Source organism: Phoca vitulina, unplaced genomic scaffold (genome assembly GCF_004348235.1).
Source record: "Phoca vitulina isolate PV1807 unplaced genomic scaffold, GSC_HSeal_1.0 scaffold6, whole genome shotgun sequence".
In the NCBI taxonomy this organism is placed as follows: domain Eukaryota; kingdom Metazoa; phylum Chordata; class Mammalia; order Carnivora; family Phocidae; genus Phoca; species Phoca vitulina.
Window position 1 is genome coordinate 66,034,409 of NW_022589709.1, and position 13,549 is coordinate 66,047,957.

At 34.9% G+C, this 13,549-nt stretch overlaps 1 protein-coding gene across 2 annotated transcripts in view; it reads right to left on the reverse strand.

Annotated features, from left to right (window-relative positions):
* Positions 1-3,192: 3,192 nt before the first annotated feature.
* Positions 3,193-13,549, reverse strand: part of GPBP1 (GC-rich promoter binding protein 1) — a 71,419-nt gene continuing 61,062 nt past the window's right edge. For both annotated transcript variants that reach the window (XM_032404390.1, XM_032404391.1), the window contains 2 exons: positions 8,762-8,864; positions 3,193-4,524 (listed from right to left, as the gene is read on the reverse strand). In XM_032404390.1, the coding sequence (XP_032260281.1) occupies positions 4,366-4,524; positions 8,762-8,864 (262 nt within the window). In that variant the 3' untranslated portion in view covers positions 3,193-4,365. The remainder of the gene's footprint in view (positions 4,525-8,761; positions 8,865-13,549) is intronic.

Below are 13,549 nucleotides of genomic sequence, written 5' to 3' on the forward strand. Positions count from 1 at the left end.
CAGCAAAGGTATATTCCCTACTGAAAAAAGCACTCATATCTAAATAAAAATGCCATTACAGGATCATAAACTTCTTATGCTAAAGCTGACACCGATAATCTTCAAATCATCAATGTCACCTAGACTCACTGAGCTTGTTCTCATGATAGTGCCCATTTAAGGGTAAGAAGCCAAAGAAAGGTTATTTCCCTCTCATCACAATTCCCCAGCCCATTATCTGGTCATCTTTAGCAGCCCAGAAAAATGAAAAAAAAAAAAAAAAAAAACATTGAAAGAAATGGAGTCAAACTCCAGCTTAGAACTGTTAAATAGCATGAAATGATGTAACTGTTGGAGGCAACTCTAAAGATTTGAAAGCACTGAAGGCCATCTTTGTAATTAGTTCACAAGGACATGATTTACCATTAAAGTGCAATGATTACATTTCAGAAAACTCATAAACCTCACTTTAAAGATTAAATCAGATTATCAAGCTTAGTTCATAGCTCAACATAATACCAAAAAAAATGAAGCAGATTCAAACAGCTCAGTCTTAATTGAGAACTCAACCAGATGCTTCTCATCATATACAACCATTTGGAATAGGATCCACCTGTTTAATCTAACATGTAATTTTAAAAACACTACATGCCCCTTGAAGCTTTCTATTGAGTAACATGGTGTTAAGCAGTGAAAAAACAGCTAAAATTTATGCAGCAGCTGCTACTGTGTGCCCAAGATTTACACCAGGTGCTCTTAATGATTTTCATCCTCAAAGTAACTCTTTGGGATATGAACATCTAGAAGCGTTAAGTATCTGGATTAAGGTCACGGCTTGTAAGAGGCAAAGCCAGTTCTCAAATCACCGTTTTTTGTGTGTTTTTTGAAGCTTTCCAGTGACACCAATGTGCAGACAAGTTTGGGAACCACTACTCTATGGGTTCTTAAGCACACCAAGAGTTAGGACACTGTTGCACTGAACATGAAGCAGAAGTGTTCTTCCAGAAGATCTTGTGATTTAACATACTATAAACTTCAATCATTGTGCCAGATTAAGTTTCTACAAAACAAATACTACATAAGGGTAGGTGGAGTGAACTTAACAGGATAAATTAATCAAGTGATTAACTGCACAATTTGTCTCTTAACAAGAAAAAACTACAAAACCTTTTAAAGTAGGTAATTACTGAATTACACATTTCCAAACTCTTATCTACAAACTTTTCGGGTCCATGTGTCCCAAAGTGCCCATGTTCTATATAATCTCTTTTGTTGGAGCACCAAACCTTTTAAGTTCTAGCATTCACCCCTTAGCAAGGAAATAACATTAAGTAGCAAAATAGAATAACCGAAGCTTCTCTGCAGTACTTTGGCAGGCTCGGGGATTTTTCTACTTCTGCCCCGCCCCCACCATGGCCAGGTGGTCATTATAACCTCCAGAAATGTAACTGTTCAAAAGACCGTCATAATATCCAGCTCTCAATTAGTGATATCCTATTACTTAAAAGCCCTACCAATGCATCCCTAAGTTTATCGTGTAACTTGAAAAACTTCAACAGAGTGTGCCTTTTCTAAATCCAGGTACTTAGATTCAAATAAAAGCACTTAATAAAACATCTTTTATAAAGTTATGAGTAGGAGATTATGGAGTATCCAAGTAGAATGTGATGTCAAGGTAACGAGTTTTTTTGAGTCAAAAACAAGTCATTTATGACATATTCCTAAGTTTAAAGTATGTTCATATAACCATATTCTAACAGTACATAATAAACACTAGCAAAAGGAATTTAAAATATTTGTTTATAGGAACCAGGCCCTTCAAGACACTAATTTTTAATAGTTATAAATCTGATTGATTCAATCTGATTATTTTTAGGTTAACACTTCTACATTTATTTCAACTTTAATAGAAATAGATTTATGGAAATATAAATAATTCTAATCCTTAATATAAAGCAAATAAGATACAATTTTTGAAATACTATTTTAAACCCATTACCATAAGATTTTTGCTCATTAATTACATTTCATACCAAAAGGGGGGGGGGGGGGTGCTGAGAAACGGGAGGTAGTAATAAGAGAGGATTACAAAGGAGGGGACACCAAAGAACTTCTGGGGGTGACAGGTATTGTTCACTACCTTGATTGCAGTGATGGTTTCACAAGTCAAAGCTTATCAAATTATATGCTTTAAGTGTGTAGTTTACGTCAATTTATACTTTAATAGATTGTAAAAAATAATCTGCTGCCGAGAAACTGAGTATGAAGCAGCCCAAAGTATTTTTTTTTTTTCAGAACTTCATGGCCTATTCTGAGTTCAACAATTCCACACTAGATGTGCAATTTAACTAGTTTCTGTACTTATGAGCTCCCTTTCAAACAATATGGTCCAAACTCTTTACCAGGTACCCATTATTCAGAGAGCAAGTTAAAATTATGCTAAGCTTTATTTCTATTGAAATACTTTGTATGGATCCACCCACTCAGTAACCAAAGTTGTTGCTATCATTTAATAAGAATAACCACACCACTGTACCTTACCATGCTTACTAAACACATTCGATTATCAATGCCATGAATGCACAATAAACATTACTTAACTGCTGATGAGAATTAAGGCCAAAAACAAAAAAATTATCTGAATATAAAGCAGAAGATGCCAGAAAATTTTTAAGAAATCTCTTCTGAAAGCTATTCAGTGGAAACAGTTAAGGTAGATTTTTAATGTAAACCACATTTCTCAGGTCCCTTCTAGCTTATGGTTAGCAAATACATTTCCCATCTGATAGATTTCATTAATCTGTTAAACAAACAGTGCAATCTAAGAGTCCCCCAAACATTCATTATGTGATACTGACAAAGCTTTGTCAAAGCATAGATGTAATAGTACATTTAACGCTAGGTGACTGGACTGCATTGTGGTATATTATATAGTAAGAATCTATTTAAAAAGGTAACTTTAAGACCTATTTAATACTTTGTTACCACTCTAACTCATCCTCTGAGTTTTGTGGGGATGAAATTGTGCTTTTGTTTTGTTTTAATTTCCCCATCACCACCAGTCTCAGTGTGAACAAAAAATCTGGCTTCTCTTGAAAGCTGGGGAGTTTGGGCAGGATCTTGAGGTAGAAACAGCAAAAACACTGCGGCCTTCTGAGAAAATACAATTTAAAACAAGAAAAAACTCTGATGATTAGCTTAATCTAACGGAAAACCTACATTCTTGCTCTGAGATTACACCCTTTACAATCAGCATATATTTAAACATGGATGCAAATGGAATGAGGAAAGCTATAAGCAAACGCAGGTAAACAAAACCAGAAAAATCGAAATACAAATATACAGAGCCAAATTACTCTTCCAGTCAGCAATGAAACAGTAATGATTCTAAAATATGCAAGTGAAAAATAAAGTGACTATTTAACAACATCATTTAATAAACTTATTAAGCATTTGATAATAAAAAGGATTTTTCGTAACTTTTTTTGTAAACTAAGAAAGTAATCAGTATAACTTTGTTTTAATAAGTAAATAAAGCATATTGTGTTTAGAAACCAAAACCTCGAACACTAGAGAGAACAACAATATTCTGAAAATCCAGTTTATTTTCCATGTGTGGACAGATCCAGTCAGTGTGATCAGTTTTTCTGCATGTGTAATAATTTATCAAAATAAGTTTTCCCACAAGACTCTTCCATCAACTCTGAAAGTCCTGGTCTGACAACATATCCAAATAAAGTTCTTGAAAATCACCTCTTAAAATTTGGAAGAAAGTGTGTCAAGTCTTTCCTGTAACGTTTACCGAACTACAAATGGCTAAAGAGCAATTTATGTTTTAAAAGGTGACTAGTACAACACTTGAGTTCAGGAAATTAATGTTTTAGTGCACTCTGCTCCAGTTTTAGCCAACATGCTACATTGTCCTTTTGGGGGCGGGGAGCACAAAGTGGACTTGAAGATTTCCATTGTACGAAAAAGATAGGACTCTGCAAGCAAAACAGTGTAAGCTGCCTTTTTTCTTAAGACCTGTTCGACATTTTAAGACAGAAGCTTTGCAAAACATTACACAATTTTTTTATTATTAAATGAGAAAATCTCATTTGTTACATCGTCACATTGCTAGTCAGAGAAATGCTGCAGTGATGAAGAAAGTCAATGTTGGATCAACCAAAGTCCTCATTTCTACAACATTCATTTACAAAGAAATAATGTTCAACACAGCCCAACACAACATTCTTGGTTTTCTTCATAGTGAAGTCCCTCAAAAAAATCATCTTCTAATGGGGTATTTTACTACATAAATTATAGTTCTTCATTTTTACAATTCACCCCAAACTGTATGAGAGATGTATCACACTAAAATTTCTAAAGCTGTTAGGAAATCCTTCACACATCGTCATCATCTGATGTGTCACTGCTACTTGTCTCTGTGTCATCATTCTCAATAGTGGGTTTGAAAGTGCTGTTTTTCCAGGGTCCAAACTTGAAGTCACAGATGAGGCCATTTTTCAAAATACCATTTTTCCTCAGACCATTCTTCTGTAACTAAAATATCAAAAATAAATATATTAAATACATAATCTATCCTCCAGGGGTTACTTATAAATTAAGAATACTGTAATAATTCAATGTTACCATGAATACATTAATAAAATTGTATTCTACCCTGTATCATTTCTGGAAAACTAGTTAAATACAGTTAATTGATCCAACTGTTCCAACGAAGTATTTCCGAGGAATAAATCCTTACCTTTTAGAGAACCACAATTAACATCTACCAAACCAAAAAGTAAGTAAAATTAGTGTTTATTATTAGCATAGTGGAAAAAGAACAGATTGTCAATCCAGACAGGGTAGGTGTGGACATAACCCTATCATTTGTTAAGGTACCAAATAACCCTTTCCAAATTTTCATTTCCTTAAGTGAAAGTTGTACTAAATACCTTCAGATGTAACCAGAATAAAATCAGGAGCCATTAAGCTTTAGCTGTTATTTTTATTATTCTGACCAAACTGGACTTTATTAACACACCCCACAAACTGCTTTATTCACACTTTGCAGAATAAGTAGAATACAAACTATTCCAGTAGGTAAGTATTCAAATAAGGTGCACAAAAGAACAAAATCAAATACAGCCCTTTGCTTAACCAGAGAGATTCTAATACTGAAAAAAAAAAAAAATAGTCTTCCATTTCTGAAAATGAGAAATCAGAACTAAAGGGGTTAGATGGTAATAAGTAAGAACTGGGCCCAAAGATCACAAATTGGGAGGGGTGGGAAAGGGGTGGTTAATCCAAATTAGAAACAATTTAAAGACAAAAAATTAAGTCACATTAATAATGGCAACACTATACTCTCAAATAACTCTGGTCTTCTAAATTTCTTTCATGAAAAATCAGCCTCTGGTAATTTACACCAAAATCTCTAAATACAACCTTCTATAAGGCCAAATCCACCTCTATATTATTATTTGGGCCTGTCTAGAAGTTTCACATTCTAGAGGGGTTTTTTTCTTTTTTTTTTTTAATCATTAAATCTTGAGTATTAGGTTAGGATCCAAATGAAAAGAGCCGCTTACATCACAGCTAATTTTGTTATAGACTTTGACAAACAAGAAATAACAAGTCTAGAGTCTTAGCCCTCAATTGTCCTTTTGCCCTATTTAATTCTCTATTTTCCATAGCATATTTCCTTTCTACCTAAATTATACAATTTAAGCTACCTCCCCTTCACTTTGAACAAATGACCTCATACCACCTTTACGGAGAAAAACCAAAGCCCATGTATGTATCCCCTGGTGTTCTCAGCCACTGTGATGATTACAAATACACCTTGACCCTTTCTTAAAGGTACACCTTTACCATCCCCCAAAGTTCTATCCTTGCTTTTCACATACTTATCATCAGTGCTGCCTCATCTTTCCACAGTCTGAAGTCAGCTGGAGAACTTTGATTTTTAAAAAAAGGGGGGGAGAAAATCTTTTAAAAAAAGAAAAAACCCAAATCTTTTTTCTATTTTCTCTAAATGTCTGCACTGTTCCCACAAACATCTAACTTAGCATGTTCTTTTTAAAGGCCTCCTAAAAAACCAGCTCCTCCTTTGCTCCTGTTTATAATGATACAATTATCAGCTCAAAGGTTAACAAACTGGTAAATCCATACAATGGACTACTACTCACCAAACACGGGTGAGTTTCAAAAGCATAAAAGCAGCCAAATCTAAAACTATACAGTACTTGGTTCAATTACTGAAACATTCCAGAGGCAAATTATGGTGACAGAACACAAGTCAATGTCTGCCAGAGACTGCAGCTGGGAGTAAAGAATTGAATGCCAAGGGGGATGATGGTTATACATCTGTCACCTGTCAAAACTCATCCCACTCTGCACTTGAAAGTCAATGTTTCTATGTAAAATACAGTATAAAAAAAAAGACAAAATAATCCCTTAAAACTGTTACCCATCATTAGCTTCACAACCATGTTATGAAAAATAACATGGTTCACTAAGAACTTCTGAATAAAAAATTTAAATTGGGAAGGAAGAAATATGAAATTGGAAAAGAAGTAAAATTATCTGTTCACAGATGACATGACCTTATATGTAGAACACCCTAAAGATTCCACACAAGAACTGAGAATATAGCAAAGCTGCACACTGAAGATCAACACACACAAGTCAGTTGTGCTTCTGTAACAATGAATAATCCGAAAAGGAAGTAAGAAAATTCTATTTACCATAGTATTAAAAAGAATAAACACTTAGAAATAAATAAGGAATAAACCAAAAGGGGCCAAAAATTTCTACAATGCAACTCTAAGTCACTGCTGAAAAAATTTTAAAAACACCAATATATGTAAAGACAGTCCATATTCCTGGATTAAAAGCCTTATTATTAGGATGTGAATATTACATCCAAAACAATCTACAGATGAAATGCAATCCCTATCAAAATCCCAAAGGTTATTTTCTGCATAAGTAGAAAAACCCATCCTAAAATTCATATGGAATCTCAAAGGATTCCAAATAGCTAAAATAATCTTTAAAAACAACAACTAAGTCGGAAGTTTCATGCTTCCTGGTCTCTAAACATTTCAGAGTTGAAGTCATCAAGACAATGTGGTACTGGCAAAAAATCAAACAGAAAAGACCAGTGGAACAGAAAGCCCAGAAATAAACCCTTGCATATACAGTTGATCCCTGAACAATACAAGGGTTAGGGGCACCAACCTGCCCCCTCCACCCCATGCAGTCGAAAATCCATGCATTACTTTTGACTTTCCCAAAACTGAATTACTAACAGTCTACTGTTGACTAGGAAGCCTTACAGATAACAGAAAGGCAATTAATATATATTTTGTATGTTATATATATTATATACAGTATTCTTACAATGCAGGTAAAAAAATGAAAATGTTAAGACAATGATGAGAAAATACAGGTACAGTACTACAATCCTAAGAGAAAATACAGGTACAGTACTGTAAAAAAATCTGCATCTAAGTAGACTCATGCAGTTGAGATCTGTGTTCTTCAAGGAGCAATTGCATACTCAAATGATTTTTGACAGTTTTGACAGATATATCCAAAAGAATGAAGGCAGGTCCTTACAACACAAACAAAAACTAACTCAAATGGATCAAAGACTTAAACATAAGAACCAAAACTATGGAACACTGAGAAGAAAACACAGGGGAAAAGCTTCATGACATTCAGTTTGGCAACATTTCTGGAATATGACAGTAATAATAAGGGAACCTAAGTAAAAAAATAGGTAAACAGTACCTCATCAAAAATTTAAAACTTTCATGTATCAAAGAATATAGTCAAAAGAGTAAAAAGGCTATCTATGGAATGTGAGCAAGTATTTGTAAATCATATAGGCGTTAAAATCCACAATACATAAAGAAGTACAACAACCTCATTAAAAATGGGCAAAGTACTTGAATAAACGTTTCTCCAAAGAGGATACACAAATGGCCATGCTCAACATCACTAACCAATACTAAGTGCAAATTAAAACCACAGTGAGATACCCACTTGGCAACCATTAGGATAGCTACTATCGAAAAATTAATTAATTCTTGAGCACCACTGGTGAGAATGTAAGATGGTACAGCTACTGTGGAAAAATGGTATGGTGGTTCCTCAAAAAGTTTAACACAGATAACCGTATGATCCATCAATTCCAATTCTACAAACATTTCCTAATACTCTTTCAAAAAAGAAACTATGGAGACAAAAAACCAGATGTTTCAGAACTTGAAATATTTTTATGCAAGGAAAAGGATAAAAGGTGAAGCTATTTGGGAAGCTACTGATGCTTTTTACTTATCCCCGTACTATTAAAAAAAAAAAAAAAAAAGTCGGGGCGCCTGGGTGGCTCAGTCGTTAAGCATCTGCCTTCGGCTCAGGTCATGATCCCAGAGTCCTGGGATCGAGCCCTACATTGGGCTCCCTGCTCTGCAGGAAGCTTGCTTCTCCCTCTCCCACTCCCCCTGCTTGTGTTCTCTCTCTCGCTGTGTCTCTGTCAAATAAAATCTTAAAAAAAAAAAAAAGTCTGGAACATGATAAATCATAGACATTTTATACTAATTCCTAAGCACTGCAGACCAGTTTAAAACAAAGGCAATTCTGACATATACTGTGATGTCTAATAAATTCCTAAAGAGAAAGGTTATTTATAAAACCTCCCTTCCCTTAAAAAATCCTTAGTGTAATATGTTGTTCTGATTAAGGAAAGGCAATTTAAGGTGAACCTGTATGATCCAGGTCTTCTCACCTGTTCACTAATAACTTGGAATTCTCTCATTTCATCCTCAGTTAAGGGAGCACATGTTTCATCATTCTCACTGTCTTCTTGCCAGCCCATCTCCTTTAACAATCTGAAAAGAAGGTAGGTAATAGGAAATAGGTAAATTCAGAGCTTCACCCAAGTAGGATAATACCATTTACACTGTGTGCAAGAAAACACCATCCAGATCCATTATACAAAGTCCTCAAGACAAAAGAACTTGTTGGGGCGCCTGAGTGGCTCAGTCGTTAAGCGTCTGCCTTCAGCTCAGGTCATGGTCCCAGGGTCCCCGCATGTGCTCCCTGCTAGGCAGGAAGCCTGCTTCTCCCTCTCCCATTCCCCTGCTTGTGTTCCCTCTCTCACTGTCTCTCTCTGTCAAATAAATAAATAAAATTAAAAAAAAAAAAAAGAACTTGTTTACTCTGTGCTTCCAATCTTTCTGAAAATGAAAAGGTAGTTAGATAAGATTAAGAATGAACTGTGCAATTGCTTTCACTTTGTTGTCAGAGGTTCTCCAGGCTGGAAATTTGCAAAAGGGTCTCTAGCTCAGAAACTAGAAAAGAAAAATTGTTAAAAACTTAAACTAAAAGTAAAAGCAATAGTCCTCCTGGTTTTAATATCATCACAATCTATCATATTCTTAGCTACTCATTAGGTTTTTTACTTTGAAAAGGCTGAGCTATCTTATCCCCTACCTTGCATTTTATAGTGTATTTACCTGTTGATAATCACCTCTAAGGTGTATGCCAGTCATCAACCTCAACACATATTTCAATGTGAAAGGAGCATTGTGTTCTACAGTAACAGAAAGACTACTTTTTTAAAAGCTCTTAACTAGGATCTAAGTAAGTAAAATAAATATGGTTATTCTGTTTTCCTTCCATCCTAGGCAAAGAGAGCTTTAAAAAAAAAGAAAAATTAGCAGGGAACCAATGATTTCTCTCCAGTCAGGCAAATATGAAAATCATAGTCATAGCTGATACATTTGACTCAACTATTTCAAAGTTTGTTTCTTATACAGCCACATATATTGTATTGGTCTGTATTGGTTTTTTTAATAATTATCTCTCTTAAGTATGTTACTTTATTTATACCTACTCATCTTTCAACTTGAGCCTGCCACAAAGATCTTGTACCTTTTCAAATAATCTCACAGAATATCAGTGCTCAGAGAATCTGAATAAAATTTAACACAACACCCATATTTTACATGTAAAGAATCAAGATGATGTAAGTAAAATAACCTGCCTACTTGATGGCAAAGAAGCAAAGAGAATTCTGGTTTTCTCCTTTCAAGTTAGTTTATATTGCACCAAACCCTCTAGATCAAAATGTCACAATCGTCGTCAATTACTATTTCTCTCATTCCTTTTAATCATTTAACACTTCTTTTCCAACACACCGTCTTCACTCTTTTAACCTAGACAGCTTCCTATGGAATGGCATTTTCATTCCCAATGCCACCTAGTTCAGAGTCTAGAGATCTAGACTGGTAAAACAATCTATTTTTGTTAGATAATTTGTTTCACAATTAAAAACTGAATGTTAACTAAACAATAATGCAAATGAAACAAATTATTTCAAATTGTATAGAAGACAAGCATTCCTAAATGTCCAATCTCATACCTTTCCCTTTCCTTCCAGTAGGTGTAACGGTTAACTATTTCTGGAATAGCTTTCAAAACAAATACTTTGCCCCACAGTTAGTAATATACTGTGACAGTGATCTGTACCTTTGTTTTTTCATTAGCGTTTCTCCTCATTCTCTCAAACTATTACCAAGTCACCCATACACCTAACACTTTCACAATACCCTCTGCTAAGTGTTTCCAATTGCTTCCCACTTCCTAAAGAACAAACTCCTTAACTTTAACACCATTACCACAAATTCAAATTTCTTACATTAGAAAAAGCCTAAGTTTAGAAGCAGAGGACTTCCTACTCTATCACACACAGGTATATAAGCCAAAGGCAAATTCCTTCACTTCCCTGAACTATTTCTTCAAATGAAGAAGCTTGAATAGATCTCAAAGGCCCTCCCTCTTCAATGTCATCTCTAATTCCATTAAGGACTACACACTCCCTCAAGACACCTCACTCACTGCCCCTAAAACAAACTAGGTTATGTATTCAACCCTAAATATCCCTTTCACACCCCCTTCTTGTCCTATTAATGTCTCACCTTTAAAGATTTAATTTAGCTCTGAATTACTCCTTCTGATTGGTACTCAAGCCATGAGATTTATCCCAAACTCCCTTGAATTTCTCTGGCACTCATTTGATGCTTTCAACAACTACCCCCCCCCACCTGCTTAACGTTCAGGCTACCCTCATTATCGTGATGATATACTGAAACTTGACAACAAAACTAAGAATATATGTGTTTTTAATATTTTATATGTTTCATTATTTTTCATTTTAAGTTTTAGTTTACACATGTGAACTAAGAATTGTCATCCTTAAGAACTATATCACTGACACCTGATTTGTTAAATTCAACCTATGCAAGTATTTAATATGCACATAACTTAAGAATCACAAAGTTTACAGGAAATCTGAAGCCAGGGAAAAGAAATATCACTCCATTTTCAGAGAAATAAAACCTAAAATCTAAAAGAAGGCATTAACTTTGTTACCTCAAAAAAAAAAAACGTAATATGTATCTGTAGAACACTTAGAAACATACACTATACGAAGCACAAAGAAAACTCAAGCTAAGAAATTTAAATTAAAATGGTTCCCAAGTAGTAACACATTTACTTCCTCTTTTTATTGATTTGGGATCCTTTTTAGCATGTGCAACATTTCCACAAAATGATATAAAGTCTTTAAAACAGAACAAAACAAAACAAAGACATATAATGAAATATTCATTCAGGTAGTCCTCACTGATAATCTCTTTATGCAGCATGGGTTCCCCACCAACTGTCCTAGAGTTTATTCCAATTTTGGATCTCCTCTTCTTGCTCTATTTGGCTTAGTTCCTAAATCCTATTCTCTCAATTTTCTGTTACTGGTCAGCAGAGGACCAAACTCTGTCAAGGTATGGAACTTGTCAAGTCTCTCTTCCCTGCATCTTCATGAACCAAAGAAGAAACCACCAAAATTCTTTCTACACTATGTCTGCAGATGAAGAAATAATAACATTAAATCATTCATTATTAGGTATTGGGGTTATAAGAGTATTTTCTAAGTAACTGTGGCTCAACCTTCTTTTGCCACAAAATACTGAAGGCAAATACAAAAACAAAAAGGTACTGAAGTTTTGACTTTACTATTTAGTAAAGTTTCAACTTTTACTACAGCCTTAACAGTTTCTACAAGTAAATAATTATTTTTATTCTTTTATTGCCTATGCTGTATTTCCCTAAAAAAGGTTTTTAGAATTCATCTTTTACTATCATTAGAACATATGGTTTGTACACTTTCTCTGCACAAGACTTATTCTCTTCTATCAACTGCCTGACTAGAAATATTTAAATGACTACTGGTGAGAATGGGAACTGGAAAAACATCTTTGGGTACTAACATGGCAGAATCTGATTAATTATATGTGCCACTTGACCAATCAACTTCATTCCCAGTAGTCTGTTTTATACACACACAAATGTTTAAGGATATAATAAAGGATAATCACATGAGCACTTTTTTTTTTAAGATTTTATTTATTTTGAGAGAAAAAGAGTGCAGGCAGGGGGAGGGGCAGAGGGAGAGAATGAATCTCGAGCAAACTCCATGCTGACCACAGAATGCGACAAGGGGCTTGATCTCACGAGCCTGAGATCATGACCTGAGCCAAAATCAAGAGTCAGACACTGAACTAACTGAGGTATCCAGACGCCTCACACGAGCACTACTTGTAAAAAAGAAACACAGGGGAGGATCCCTGATCAGTAGGTAAATAGTTTCATGAATTATATCCATACTATAGAATAGTGGCTTCAAAGGAGGTATACAATGTTTCTACTAGAATGGGAAAAAATACTGAAATGTCTACTTACACCTATCTTTTCAAAAAGGAGTTTCTGCACGTATGACATTGCAACCATTACTTGGCCTACGATCAGAGTCACAAGTCATAAACTGTATCATGAGGTAAAGGGAATCCTACCCTTTGGGTGGGAATAAAAAGTGTGGTTACTGATCCATTCATACTAAATGCATAGTAACAAAATACAGTTTGCTCAAACAAGTAAATTTAAAGATACTACCTAGTTAAGTTAGCTTAAAATTAATCTAGTTAAATTAACTCTCATCAAATGGGCATTCACATTTATCATCCACCCAATAAATTATTTGTAAAAGGAAGTCCAAGTTGGTATAGGAGGATTACAAAATTAAAACAAATGCCTATATTCTCATATACAATAGTTACAGCCACATCTAAAAAGAGCAAGACATGATCTGGTAAAGGGGAACAAAAACCATCATGGAGATAAAGAATAATGTATGAATTGGGCCAGAAAGACAAAGACATAAAGGGGTCTTTAATATAAATTTTTAAAAGTTATTCCACAGTAGGTATAAGCCTACGTCCCCACTGTCCTAGAATTAAATGAAGTTCTAAGAGAAATGGCATGAAACTAAACAGAAAGTCAAGTCAACCACCTAGGCTGTTAAGTATCACTCCACACTGAGCCTGGTCCTCTCAGAGAGAGAGAACACAAACAGGGGGAGCGGCAGGCAGAGGGAAAAGCAGGCTCCCCCCTGAGCAAGGAGCCCTGACATGGGACTCGATCCCAGAACCCTGGGATCATGACCCGAGGCGAAGGTGGA